The sequence below is a fragment of the Diuraphis noxia genome, unplaced genomic scaffold (genome assembly GCF_037042655.1).
Source record: "Diuraphis noxia isolate RWA-SAM2 unplaced genomic scaffold, SU_Dnox_SAM2 contig0002, whole genome shotgun sequence".
NCBI classification, from domain to species: domain Eukaryota; kingdom Metazoa; phylum Arthropoda; class Insecta; order Hemiptera; family Aphididae; genus Diuraphis; species Diuraphis noxia.
Window position 1 is genome coordinate 53,016,988 of NW_028301712.1, and position 15,978 is coordinate 53,032,965.

At 34.2% G+C, this 15,978-nt stretch overlaps 1 protein-coding gene across 1 annotated transcript; it reads right to left on the minus strand.

Moving 5' to 3' along the window:
- Positions 1-339: 339 nt before the first annotated feature.
- Positions 340-13,910, minus strand: LOC107163789 (growth arrest-specific protein 1-like). The gene is made up of 3 exons (XM_015511366.2): positions 13,510-13,910; positions 3,838-4,160; positions 340-1,989 (listed from the first exon to the last, which is right to left on the minus strand). Exons 2-3 carry the CDS (start codon positions 4,144-4,146, stop codon positions 1,327-1,329), a joined length of 972 nt encoding a protein of 323 aa, XP_015366852.1. The 5' UTR covers positions 4,147-4,160; positions 13,510-13,910; the 3' UTR covers positions 340-1,326.
- Positions 13,911-15,978: the final 2,068 nt, after the last annotated feature.

Genomic DNA, 15,978 nt, shown 5'->3' on the forward strand with positions numbered 1-15,978 from the left:
CGTTATACTACGAGCTGTAAATAAAAACAGGAGCCCGTCTAGTCGTTTATTTCAAAAGTACTAATTGAATATTTATTATCCAAAAATATATAATAACCTATTGTAAATTTGTAACACGGCGACGGCGGTTTAAGCTTATATAGCTACAGTTTTCGCCGCTGTGTCTCGTCCGTTTTTGAAACTTATATAACGTCATATTATTATAATATTATTTTTCACTCTCAGCAAACTGTTAGCAGAGAAGAATTATTATATATAGCAATATTATATATTATAGCAATATTATTGCCGGATCGCTATAGCTAGGTCGAAGGAAAAAAAAATCGTTCAAAAAGAAAATTTGTTTTTTGTTGGTAATCGCTTTATTTTCTTCGACTAAATAAAAATTTATTTTTGTACACAATGTCTAATTATATATCAAATAATAACAGACAATGGAGCGTAAAGTAAAAAAAAATAATAATAATAATAATAATAAACAATACACATAAAACATAATATATAGCAATATTAAACTATACAAAAAACGACTTTGTACCAAATAGTGATCGATCGATAATAATATACACACAGATTTAAAAATATAATTTTTTAAGCATATTTAATTATTATTATTATTATTATTGAATAGGTATGTACAAATTACAATAATATCATACAAACACTGCATGGATGTATACAATACGCAGCTGAATGTAAAGCGATTATAATATTAACATAATATTATATACACGCAATATAACCTCCTAGAATTATATGTAATATATAAGTACCTATATCGTAAAAGTCTTTAATCACAATCCATATATAGATTTTGATGAACGCGCATCGTTGGAAACAACAAAAAAATATATAAATAAAAGATGCGAGCTGATGATAATATTCTCGAAAAAGAAGAAATTATACAAATCGATAGCACAATACACCAAGTAAGCTGTGTATCGACATCGTGATCTGGGGATAATTTTCGACGAGCTTATTCGACTCAACGAATTGATTTCAGTCTGGTATATCAGTTAACAAGCGCCGTTCTGGCGGCGCTATCCGTAAATATTCTACCCCCCAAGTTGTTATTATTTTTTAAATCTCGAGAAAACAAGCCTCCGAAAAATATTAGGCCCGAGTGCTAGCGAACTGTAGTACGCTTCAATCGATCCGATCTACGAATAAATAATAATGATACAAAAAAAAAAAACACGAAAAATAATGAGAAAATTAGGTATATATAACAAAAACGGAAAAACGCATTCCGAACGCACGAAAAAACTTTCACGTACCCGCGCGCGTGTACTCTTGATCCGTGACGCTGCAATATAGTGAAGATCATCATCGCGAGACTAGGTAAACAGACGCAGCCACCACAAGTAGCGTTCCTGGAAGTAAGTCTGTCGCAGACCCTGACCCTTCGTCGTCGTCCTCGTCGTCGTCTATTTCTTCATCGTCACAGCCGACGCAGTCCGTCGCGTTATATCTGTTCCGGACGTCCGGCTGGTAGTCCGCGTTGGCCATCATCATTTCCACCTCGGTTCGGTCCGGGTCCAGGTCGAACATCTTGGGCCGGTGCTTTTTCCGGTTCTTTCGGCCACCGGACTTGTTGCCACCGCCGCCACCAGTTCCCGCCTGCTGTTGGAGCCGTGGGTCCGCCTCGCCACCGTAGCACAGCCTGACCATGCGCTCCTTTTGGCGCAGACAGTCGACGGCTGACTTACCGGTACACCTGCACCGGTTCATCTTGGCCGCCTTCTCCTGTCGCCGAAGTATCTCCACCGAGTTAAGGCACCGCTCCGTGCACGCCACGCCGAGCATCATCCGTCTGCAGTACGTTTGAAAGTAGCCTAGTGCCGCCGAGCACACGGGGTCCACTGTGCACACCCAATTGGCCAGCTCACACGGCACCACTGTCTCGTTCTTGGACGCTTCCAAAACAAACGGCCGACAAACCTCCACGCGGGCCTTCATCTCCTCGCAGTAGCGGTCCCGACACGTGCACTGTAAAAATCCGCAAGTTAATATTACAGTTATACGTTTTACACGTAAAGCACGTTATAATATCGTGATTCATTGGATAGGTTATAGTGGTTTGGTGAAGGTATTAGTTGAATCCTGTGATTTATAAATATATTATTGGGTGATGGGTGTTTTATACATATGGAACGAAAAGGCACTTTGAACAAATTTTAAAGGATTATTTAACTACTATAATCTATAAATTCACTATTGGAGAGCAGTGAAGAAATATTTAGGATGGGTGGTGTAAAAATATTATATGTGAGACAAGAAAAAAATTCAATCCACCACTGTTGATGGTAAAATAATTAAAGTAGGTATTAGGTAAATATTAAGTAACTAAGTTATGTAGGTACAGCTGGTATGAATTTATGTACTATGTATTATGTATATTGCAATATTATAGGTCAGAACTGGATTTTTAATCTCATTATTATTTTATACCTTTCTCACACCATTATACAACAGCTTGTGTATTATTATGCACAATAATACGAGTAATATGAGTTATAAATTTGTACAGCGGGGATCGTTCGATATAGTATTGAGTGATGGAATATGGTTTAGCGAGTTTTTTCTGTATAATTTTTACAGTCTTAATATTCTCATATATAACATCGACATATAACGCTACAGTATTTATTATTATATACAATTCATATAATATAATAATATAGATATAGGGCGAGTGTGTTAATCACCATAAATCAAACCCCTTTTCGAAGATAATAATGGACCCCAGAGGCTAAAATTGCATACTATATAATATGATGTGACGGTGAGCGTATTTTTTTTTATTGAGGTTTTAAACATATTTCACGAGAATCGCGGTGACGGGTTTCGTACTCCGCAATTACGAATTCGACGATAAAATTTCAATGAGCTATTTTTTTCTCTTGCTCAATTAAAATTTCTGTTTCGAAAACATCTGAATCCCGGTTGACGTTAAATTATTCACGTGTTTTTTTTTTTTTTTATTGCAATGATACGAATGCTGGAACGCTAGCACAATAACACATACATCGTATATATAGGTATAATAGGTATATACATGTAGCATAAACAAACGACTATAATATACCAATACGGCTTTAAAATAAATAAGACTTCAACGGTGACTTTAACGAACACCGCGTTGGTTAGCATGTATATTGTATAATATGTATATTAAGTAGTATGGCTAAGAATATATATATATATATATATAATATATGATGTATAAACAAATCCGATATCGTATTTTAGCGTTGTTCCCGCAATGACAGTCCGCATAAAATATCGAATCTACCCACGCGCTATTTTCTTTAAAGTATATTATTATCTTTGTGTTGGACACGAGACTGATTTACGTACTTATCGCCCCCAACGTAATTTTTGAAAATTTTCAACAATTACATTTGGAGAGGGGGGATGGTGAAATGTACGTGACTGATAATCAGAATGTGATTTAATACTAAATGCTTTGATTTTGGTGGGTATATTCATGAAAAAATCAACACGAAAGTCGAAGATGTTGTTCGTTTATAAGTACAGCAGTACATAAATCGTATAATACGAGTATATGTTATAGTCTGGATTTGAACTTATTTTTTTACTTCGTAAAATGAATTAAGTGCAACCAAAATGTGTTATCTAATACGCTTTTATATATATTTGGCGTATTTTTTACATTATATATAATGCAAATAAAATTATTATTATTCGCTATTAAAGGTTTTACTTAATTTTATTTTTTTATTTATAACATACACAAATTATTTTTTCGCAATTGTTCATTGATATCATATTTAAATTTTAGAACACAAAAACAGCATATTAATATATACTCACATCCAACATCCGTTTTCCGTCTTCGGTGGATAAGAGCGCGACCAGCGCGTATAGACACGATTCGGGACACGTAGTCGAGTCGGCCTGGAGCATCCTGTCACACTTGGCGAAGTAGTTGTGCAACGCCATCGAACAGCCCGGGCCGAACGCGCACTTCATTCGTACGTCTTCGCACATCACCTGGTTATGGTTGACCACGGCGTTGGCGCCGGCGTCCACCAGTCCCAGTTCTTCGGCGCCGCACAACGCCAGCATACTCGACAGCATCAAAGCGACCATCGACATGATGGTAGTGGCGTAAGCAGTCATCTCCACCACTGTTCCTGCATAATCAAAAAGAATTGTTTACGATCAGTAAATTGGTAAATTAAAAATGTTTGTGTGAATCGTTATTATTAAAACTCCCGATTTCGTTGATTAAGTTTACCTACGTTCAAAATATACATCTAAAAGTGTATTAAATAACAATGTTTAAGGGTGCTGAATAAGACAGATAAAGTTTACTTCTCCGCCTTGCAAATAGATTCAAAAACTTCATACTGCACGAAAAAATCTCTATAGGTATTATTTATAAATATACCGGCGCGGCGTAGATATTAAATTTTAACGTGAAATTACATCCTATATCGAAACGGCATTATACGACAGTTAAAAATAAGTGTAAAAATAGAGAAGAGTACGGCGAGCACGAGTACGGCGAGCACGAGTACGACAACAATATTGACGTGATAATAACATTTAGTATCTACCTATACAATATATTTAATATCTTTATTTGTGCGCAATTTCAATAAATTGATAACAATGATCACCAAACCTTGAGAGGGGGAAAATGTTATCACCAAAAGTTTAAATAAACAATACATTTTTATTATTTTACAGCTAAATTGAAATGCGTGCAAATAGACAGATTACCGGTATACCTGTCATTATTGTTTACAGCGCCTTTGAAGATTATACTAAGCTCTAAAAATTGGTGGAATAAGAATGATGTATACCTCACTGCAGGAATATGCCATGATGGATATTACCTACCTATATCATATTCATTTTTATATAATTTCAGTTAAATCATTCGGTGATAGCGAATTTGAGATATTTCACGAATAGCAAAGACCATTGCATTATATTATCCATGTATAATATATGATAGGCGCCTTAAAAGCTTAAATAGCTTTTAATATGTAAATCATTAATAATCTAACCAAAATGTAATAACCTGTATGTTAAAAGTTATGAAAATTACGTATGTACTCAAGCAAGGTAGGATTAGTAGGATTATAGGATTTAGCCAACTTCTGAAAAAACAGGCTTTTTTGATTCAGTATATCTATCCTTTAAATTATAATTTATTGTATAATAATATGAGTTTAATGTGTACTGTACACAATACGATACACTATTCGCTGAATACGAATTAATAAATTTTAATTATTGGATTAACATCCCTGATCTGTTGTCCAATTTTACGAATTTCTCGTGTACAAAACAGCAGTATAAAGTGATACCGAATGTAAACATTTATCACACACAGAAAATAATAGCCTCTATATAAATGACTTCGAAACGTTCGTTCATGAGTTTTAGTTTACCTATACCGCATGGTCGAGCCTCGCGCGTAAGTCACGAAATCAATATTATTTTATTATACAGGCGCAGTATCTGTACCTACGCTCTATATTAGGCGTATTGATATTTCGGTCTCGCCAAACACACAAGAAAAAAAGACGGTCCGAAATCGGATTCATCGTCGAAAACGTTAGAAAAAATTCACGTAACCGATAAAAATGCCAACCGCGCTCACATCGACGTTGCACACCACGACAACCAATGTTAAATCGATCGTAAATCGAAACTCGCGCGCATTAATTACAAAACTTCACTACAGGTATGTTATATTGTATCTGTGAGTCCCGAAACAACATATAGAATATACATAATAAACGATCGTATAGATATAATAATGTTATGATGCGATAGATGACCAGCAAAGCGTATTTTTCTAAGGACAAAAATCTGAAGCTGGCAAACTCCAGTGTAATATTATATAGGTACCGACGATTAGAAATTGTTTTTTCGATTTTAAACGAATTCGTACGCGCGGTTTTATGACGACACTATACATTATATGTTTCCACTCCTGTTGTTGATCCCTGTATTAGTTGCGACGTGTTATTTTAGGATCTCAACAGTGTATAAACGGTAACAGAAATCGAACTGCTGCAATTTCTCGGCAAATATCAAAAACTGTCTCTGCATTACCTAAATGTTCTATACATACCGATGCGCATATATTATAAGTATCTAGTTTATAATATGTCAATACATTTGCGAAACACTAAACAAACCTATAACAATAAGGGTATTTGAATAAATTTTGTTGGACTACTCTGTTGGTATTGATATTAAAATTATTTAAATACCAATGACCAAACAAATTGTTGTGCCACATCATAGGTTCGGTTGAATTAAATTTTGTTTAAAAATGTTGATAATGTAAATTATATTTTTAAATGGAATCAATTATTTTGGAGAGGTGTTGAGCTCTTTATGATTTATTATAATTCATCGTGACATAAAATGAAAACACCCTCACTACAGATTTAGTAGTTTTTCTTTCTCCAGAACGGCACTGCCTCACGTGACGGTTTGGCAGAAAAATAGCGCGTAAAATTTAATTTTGTCCTCTTGACAAAATGTAACAACGATTTTAATAAAATTGTCATGCATGCCAACCCTCGCGCATTTGTAGGCATTCATCACGTATAGAGGAATAGGTACGTGCGAGATGGACGCGCGCGAGTTTTATTATTCACGTATATTGTCTGCCCGACGCCATTGTGCAGTGCGTGTCGCGCATCCTGTTTCTCGTCGACTGCAGCTACCTGAATTATTATTATTGTCGTGAGTCGTGTGTGTACATATTTATTATTTATACAATATCTCATATTATTATATTATAACACATATGTGTATAGGCACTGGCAAAATAGCGAGGGCCGAAATAAATATAGGGAGCGATCGGCCGAGTATAATATACAGATGATGAGGATTTATCTCTCCAAATCATGACATTATTATATCATATATAAATATATTATATACATGCGTGTGTGCGTTATATCCGTTTAATTTGTTTGACTTGTGCACACACGTAGGACAGTAGTGTGTATACACATACACGTACAGGGGCACTACCACGCGCGTTTTGTGTATGTATAGTGTACTACTGAGCAAACACTACACGCGGTGAAATCGAATACACATCGCACGTATGCCACGCCGCCGCAACAATATTATGCAGTCGAGCGCGGGGGCGGACCTACATATATAATATTGTTATTATTATTATGATTATGATTATGACTTTATATGTTTGTTTTTATATACTATACACAGACACAATTTTTTTTCTGTCGAGCACCTATCAACATTCAGCAGTGCGCACGCGACCGGCCGCCTTGGTGTCCCACTTGTCGTTTTTATGTTATAAAATATATAATTGAAGGAAACTATTGAGGTACTGGATATTACTCGTATGTTATATTATACCGAATTTACCAAATATTATCGTATTAAACCTATATTATAGATACCGGCTATCCCGGTATATATATTATAATAGGATTGCGTATACAGTCAAATATATCGTCTTTAGTAACATGCGTTGATATATACTTATGTCCTAGCCTCCTAGGTACCTTTATACAAACAGAAAAAACGCAATTAAGTTGCTATCGAGTTTGAAAACGCGAACATCCATCGATGAAACCAGAGGTCTCCAAACTTTTTTACGGTGGGTTAAATCTGACTAATACTTTTTCAAAACATCAATTAACTTGGAAGAGCCAATATAGGGAGTAAATGAAGAGGATTATACGATATGCGTACACATCCTATAAAAGTTAGGCCGACTGGTCGAATTCGGGAGACTACTACGGGGTAGTTGTCCGGCCCAAGCTCACTCGACATTTTTTTTTTTTTTAAATACTTTCTTTTCAATTCTATCGACAATTCGTTTCCTCCAAAAATAAATAAATATTTCGAATGTGACCTATACTCATTTTGTCATCCTGTTATTTTTCATACGGCGGCTGATCGCTTTCTCTCCGCGGTTATCAACTGTCAGTGAAAACGAATGTAGAATAATATTATAAAAAATATTATCATGGTACCTACCTATAATAATATAATATTAATAATATACGTCCTGTATGACTACGTATGTGTTATTTATACTTTAGGTGCGAGACTCGGAAGTTCGTCAAAAATCTTAAGTCATAAAACGTTATAAAATAACGTAGGCACTCATATAATATTGTTACGATGTAGTAATATGCACTGCAATGGGTACATAAAATATCATGAACATAACATAAAACTATATACACCAGCATTTGCACTATGGGTATGACTGTTTAATATAATAATAATAATATATTATACGATGTACTTGGTAAGTTGTTTTTAATTCACGATATATACCTACCGCAGAGCGCAGAATCGATGATGAAAAATAAATTATTAACGAATTTTTACGACCAGAAAATAATCAAAACGGATTAATCCTTTAATTGTCTTTTTTATTTGTAATATTATATTGAAAAAGTGATGCCAACCCACTCAATGGAAACCTTATATGCAATATGCCATACGGGCGGCGTCTAAAAGATTCCAATTATGAACTAGCTATTAAAAATTCACAAAATCAAATCAAAGCCCGCATAATTGATGTCACCGTGTCAGCTAGAACTACGTACGTTATTATGTGTACAATAAAATCTCACGGGGTTAGTTTGCATACAATGGATCAACAGCGTCACATTTGTTTAGGTATAATAAAAACTTTTTATGATATTTTTACGGGATTTTATTGCATAATATAATCATTTTTATAGATATTATAAATTAAACAAATCTTATGCTAAAACACGGTAAAAATGATTTGGATATAAAAACAAAATTCAAATTTATTTAACATAATTCATTATAAATATGTACTGTGTTTATTTAAATCTATAATTTTATTTTCACCGTTTATGCCTTTTTCATTGCATCGTTTATATTTATACCTATAGATGGTAGAAGGACAATATATATATTACTTGTTCTATTCTTATTATAAACTTTTAATATTTTTATGAAATTATAATTGATAAATAATACACAGTATTAATAAAATATTATAAAAAGTCAGCGTTCAATTTGTGTGATTTCTATTTTTATGTTTTATTATAAAAATTATTTAAATTATTAAAAATCATGGAAACAATGAATAATATATGGGTTCAGACTCAAACTTTATTTCAATCTTTGAGAAACAACATACACTGCACATTGCGTTCTTTAAAATAGTATGATGATAGATCGCAGACATAACATCATAGAAAATTTTACGTTCTCCGGTTTAGTGCAATATTGTTCTGACAGAGCTGCGCATTCTATACGAGTATATGTGCATACAATTATGGGCTAAAAGATGGATTCTGGCGGAGAAACAATATAAAACAGAAAGGAAAAAAATCCTAAGAAACAAGGTGGTGGGCTAGGCGAAGGGTCGGAGCTGTCACGTCACAGTCGTTATAATATAATATCGTATTATAATCTCCCATTCTCCCATGAATACGTCTTTGGAACCGCGAGCGCGAGTTGTGTGCGAAAAATATAAAAACCGCCCGCCCAACGTCCGAGAGAAAAGAAACGACCATGCAGCGTACACAGGTGGCACACAACACTGAGGCGCGCGCATTCAACCATCGTACCCATATATGTGTGTGTGCTTATATTATGTGCCATAGTCGTGCAGACCTGTCAGACCTTTTCACCTGTCACCCCTCCGGGCAGCTCCAACCTACACGTGTGTGTATGTACAATATTATACGGTACGCGGTAATCCGTCTCGGATTACCCCGCGTGGAGGGACAATACCGAGTGACGAGGTGGGAAGGCCTTTGAAGACGAGCGGGGAATGAAAAAATCACGTCGGATAAAAAATCATGTACCTACCCCCCCCCCCCCCCCCCAAAAAAAAAAAACCAGCATCATTGCCGACGATCGCGCCGGTTGTAGTTTTATGTTTCGATCGACTGTAGGTATATTGTACATACTAAAATATTATACACATAATATATAAAATAATAATATGGTGAATATACGTTATGCTGCAAAACATGAGTTACTATACGAAAAAAAATTATGATTTGCAGCTTTTACTGTGAGTACGATTAGTACGAGTATATCTCAGCATTATAAGACCTAGCTATAACCTGCAGATAGTGCTCTGTCCGCCACACATTTATTCATGTTATTTTATTAAGTTATAATCCCAAAACAATATTCCGTGTTGAACTTCGGTGCTCGTTCGACCGGACATTATCGCAATATTTTCATGCGCGGGCGAGTGCAAAAATGCGTATTTTTCAGTTCGACGAACTGCAGCGGATTTAGCGGATGTTTTATACATAATATAGGGTGTTTCTCTAACCGTGAAACTGGACAATAATAATATATTTGGACTAATACAAATATATTTTTTTAACGTATAAGGATATCCTATTTTACATTTCCCTATAATTATTAGTAATTGTTTTAAAAATTGCAAAAAACAAAAAAAAATTTCTATGACTTTTTCTAAGAAACAGTACGGTTTACGACTGAAGCAATATTTTCCTATATTATGTGCGTCGCTCGCGGCGATCGTTTTCGAAAGAACAAAAAATCATACGTTTTTGCGTGCATTGTACTTATAGCTGGTTCATTCCGACTGGTTAATATCCGAATGTAAAATTATAACTATTTGCAGCAGCAGTGCGAACGTCACAAGAAGTAAAATATATTACACTAGTACTTCATACTTTACTTAATAATAATTAAATAATAAATAACATAGATAGGTATGTAATACACAAATGCAGTAGGACATGGACCAGTTGCACATAGAACAAAATTTGTTTTATTCTAGGCCAGTATACCAATTGCGCTGCTTACATTTTCAGTAATTTTTTTACTATTACACATTTTTATAAAAGTATATATTATGTGTTATGTATAATAATATTATAATAGTAATTTATAAAATTTTAATTATATATGTATGTGTATTATTAGGTATAGATTTATTTATATAATGTATAGGTACATATTATTAATATTGCGTTTATTGAATATGTATTATTTTATTGAGTGCAATTTGTCTATTGACCCAGAAAAAAATAAGTGCAATTGATAAACTCCTGAATAGACGAGTATGAAACCGGCCAATACCTAACTATTTTCCCATATTTTCCCATGGGATGGATTTAATGTTTGTTCATTTAGTTCCAAGATAGTCAGAAAAATCGCACAATGCGTGTCCCATATTATATTATGTAGTTACCTATATATTACAGTTGTAAGGGTATTTGCGTACTTAAACATAAACAGAAGCGATTTCGGTTAAATTTATTAAATTCCGAAAAAAACGCGAAGCCTACATTACGACAATACGACTTATAGGTAGATATGAACAATTAATGAAAACACCGCGAGGGAGTAAAAAAAGATTTTCGTAATGTGAAGTTCCACTGTTCGAATCCTATATTATAATGTATACTTAGGGCCGTTCATACAATGTCTGGTTAAAGTTAATGGACACTTAACCGGCAGAATTCTGCCGATAAAAATCCCGCTAACTGTCGGGTAATCGTTAACGGACACCTAACCAGAAATTGTGAGAACCAGCCTTAGAGGATATATATATATATATATACATATAATTAAAATATTTAAAATAATCGAAATCGCACAGTTGAGTGGCGCCGAAATTTGTTTTTGGTGCATACGCGCGGAATCGTTTTGTTTTTGTACATCTACCAGCCTATAGTTCGAGACGGACTTCGGAACAGGTTCTATAATATTATGTTATTACATTGATCATAGATCCGTGGCAGGCAGTTGTAGTCGTAGTATATATACGTATTATTTTAAGGTAATAGCACGTGTATTGTGTATAATATATCGACAAAAATCGTATAGACCAGGAACAAGTTTCAGAATTTTTCAAAAAACCAACCTTCAAATAATGATCTTTAAATATGGTCTTTCGCTATACATGCATGATAATCTAAACACGATAAACTCTAATCCGAATAAATTACTCGAGGTTTTTTAATTTATTTTTTTGTTGATGTTTAATTCGAAATACTAATTAAAATTTGTCGTCTTCGATATAACTAGGTATTTGAAAATATTAGATGTGACGTTAATACTATTTTTTTTCGCCTGACATAATATTTATAAATTATTGTACATATTATGCATGTAAGAATTTAAAAAAATACCTCGGAATACGTGAATACTATTTAACGGAACGTAGTCAATTAAATTACACCACTGGTCTGCCGTGGTTAGGAGGTAGTGAACAGTGATCTGATAGACTTATCTGGTCGACGGTGAGCGATTGTTCGCGGGTATACTTATATAGTATAATATAAACTATACGCATAAGTATAAATGTATGCAATTAGGAGAAGCTCCGTGGAGCTATAAAAATATTTTATACACTCTTCGAATGGTTCATTAAACGGTGTTTTTATTATACTATCGTCGTGGTACCTTATATGTACCTAATATTTTATACCCCACTGCTATACGCGGTCCCCACGGCGACGCAGAATGACGGTCATAATCTATTTTTCGTGCTCACAATAGTAACAATCACGGGGTGGGTGGTGGTGGGGTCATTAGAATCGGTATTTTCAGCATTCGGCCACATATACACCCCAGTTATTACATACGAATGCATTTTGGGAAATTCAAAGGAAGTGTGCGCAACTTCGTTTGAATAATGGAATAACAGTCGGGGGACGGGTACAGTCCGAGAATCGTAAAATCGTCAACCTCACGGTAGACCCGCCGCTGTTTCATATAATATACTATAAGCATAATACCTATACCTACGGTTAATAACATTACAGAACACTATCCCATCGCAAATAGGTATACATCGGACGGAGACGGAATAAAGAAGTAGTTATTAGCACGCGGACCAGTTATTATTTGGCGGGAACAGTGATCTTATTACAATACAATAACATTATTATATTGGTGGTAATTATAATTAGGCAGATTCTCTAAATCCCGTCGCTGTCGTTAAATAGCCCGCCGAAACCGCGACCACCGGAAACGTTTTTTTATTTTCTCTTTTTTTATTTTTGGGACACGGCCGTTGCCGGCTCTGTCGTAAAATGCAACAATATTATATATAATCGCTCCGGAAACATTGAGCGTCTCGCATCTGCAGGATTTCGTTTAAAAATAACACGTCCCGAGCGCGTTTGCCGCAATCGGCTTTGCGAAGTAGATAATATTGTAATAATTTATTATTCAGTATCTCGGCATTGTAAATAACATCCTACACATTACGGACAAAACCTTTGCAAACGATAAGATAGATTCCACAGTTATACTACGAGTAATTTATAGACAGTATGTTTTACTATAATTAAATGACTAATATTAATATAATTATGATACAAAACATTCGCGGTAGCGGACTTCGTGCACACACTGTTAATAAAATATATTACGACAAATAATTTATGAATTCTACGTATGTATATGCTATAGCGTAAGACGTGTTGAGCTATAATAATTTATACTTGTCTAAAAAAAAAAAGGTATGTAAGTACTCACAATAATTATCAAATAGAACGAGCTAGCGCTGTCATTATATCATTCCAATGATTTTGTTTCTATAAGCGTATATTACTATTTAATCACAACGCACGAAAGTAACAATCGTTTTATTTTTTTAACAACATTAATAACAACTAACGGTGAGAAAATAACAACAATATAATATCTTAAATCCGCACTGACACTTATTACTAAATTATCGCTGAAACCGTCGACGGCGATTTTCGATTTATTATTCGGCCAGTGAAATAAAAATAATAATTACGATTTCTAATTTTAACACGCGATATTACGATTATCAAACTAAACACGAAAAACCGTACACCGGTTGGACGCGGAGCACGATACGCGCGGTGTATGCACACGGTCGACGGCTGACGACTGTCGACTGGCTCCGAAAATCCGAAACGCGGCGAACGAGTGCGTGCGTGTGTTTCTCGTATTATTATTATTTTGTGCGTGCGTGCGTGTGTGTGTGTGTGTGTGTGTGTGTGTGTGTGCGTGTACCTGCTGCCGACATCTGTCCGTTCGTTTCTCCCCACCCCACTCGGTCACCCCGACGACGTGATCGAGATCTACGACCCGTCCTATCGTCGACGCCGCCCAAAGATCCTGCGCAGCATTCGATCCTTCTCATCCCCGTCATCCAAGCTGTTCCTCTACACCACGTAATGCGCGTCATACAACAGTAACACTGTATTAGGCTTCCACTTTGCCCTTCTCCTGCTCATGGTAATTTAGTGGTCCTGCTCATCCCGTTTTCGACGTACGTTTCGCCGCCGCAGCTGTCATGTCGCCGCCGTCGTCGAATTTGTCACGAAAATTCGTCCCAGTCCCCACGGCGGCGGCGGTGACGTGTGAACGACGTGCCGTGTACATCATCACAGCAAAGTATTATACTCCCTTCGATGCGACTTCCATCGTGACTCACGCTACTAAATCATTAAGTTCTTATTCGGTGTTAGTATTTTAGACATCTAGAAGAACATACGTTATGAATTTTCAAAAAAAATAAATAGAAATGTCAAAAATTTTAATGATCTATATATTACAAATAATATCATAAGATTTGTTTTATATACGGTTATTAATTATGTGGCTGGAGGATATTTTATTTTTCCTTTCAATTCCATTTTACACATTTCGTAGAATTCCAAAACAACCTAACAACGCAAACAAGAAACCCTATGACCACAATATTGCACTAATTATTGACCATCCAAAGACAATATTTAATTATTAAATGCTTTTATAAAAACCAACTTTCATATTATTTCATGATAACAATTTATAATTAAATAAATGTAAACAATTATAGAAAGCTGTGCTTTGAAGCTATAAAAAAATAATGTGTAAAAACTATCACGATTTATAATACTATATTAATTTTTAAAATATAAATATAACAATAAAAATTATAATATTTAAAGTGATGATCCACTATGTTGTATTTGAGATTTTTTTAAACATCACTATAATATAAATATCATGTCTTATAATTACAACTATTTGCGATTGTTTTCTAAACGAATAAATATTTTTGATTTATTCATTTATTTTTGCCTCATTACGTTCGATATTAATATTGTTAAAATTGCTATTTTTTGAAAATGTATACTCTTTAAACGGTGTAAAAATATAAAATACAATTTTTGTGTATACAAATACCGATACAAAAGTGGTTTAAGAGTGCCTAGGTAGTTAAAAATATATTTATAAATTATTGTTTTATGGTTTTATACAAGTGTTTATTTAACAATCATTATTATACTGTATTTCTGTCCGACGTTCAGTTTAATAAATAGACGCCCAAATCAATTTTTCGATAATATAGTTTTCATATTTTTTTAACCTACACAGTTTAAAATTTGTATGCTAATCGATCCCCATTACCGTTCTCTCGCGTCTTATATTGCCAAAACTGACGTCCCACACATAGGTACTTAATCGTTGAAAATGTATTTTATTTTGTCCCTGTGAATACATTTTAATTAATTTAGTATTAATGCTAATGCTTATTTATTTTGAAATAAAACTGTTATAAAAATAGTATTTAATTGCACGTAACAATGTGTATTATATAACAACGATAATTTGCTTTGCCTTAAGTTAAGGTTTGATTTAATTTAAATTTATAAAGTTAATGGCTAATATAGTAATATATAATAATTGTCTATTACTAAAGTAATACATTTTAATAATTATTATTTAATTTAGGGTTTTGAACAAATTACGTGTGTTACAAAATTCAAAAACATGTTCTTGTATAATTTGTATGTTAGATAATTTAATTTAACTTAAACTTGTTTTAACAGATCTATAACCAAATAAACATTACCACATTATATACTTTGCACGTTAAAAAATGTCGTTATTTATTATTAAACAGGAGTTCAAGTTTTGAACAAAAAATCATCGTGCGCTTAAGCAGACGTCACGTTCCGTATTTGTGTTGTTCTCGTCTAA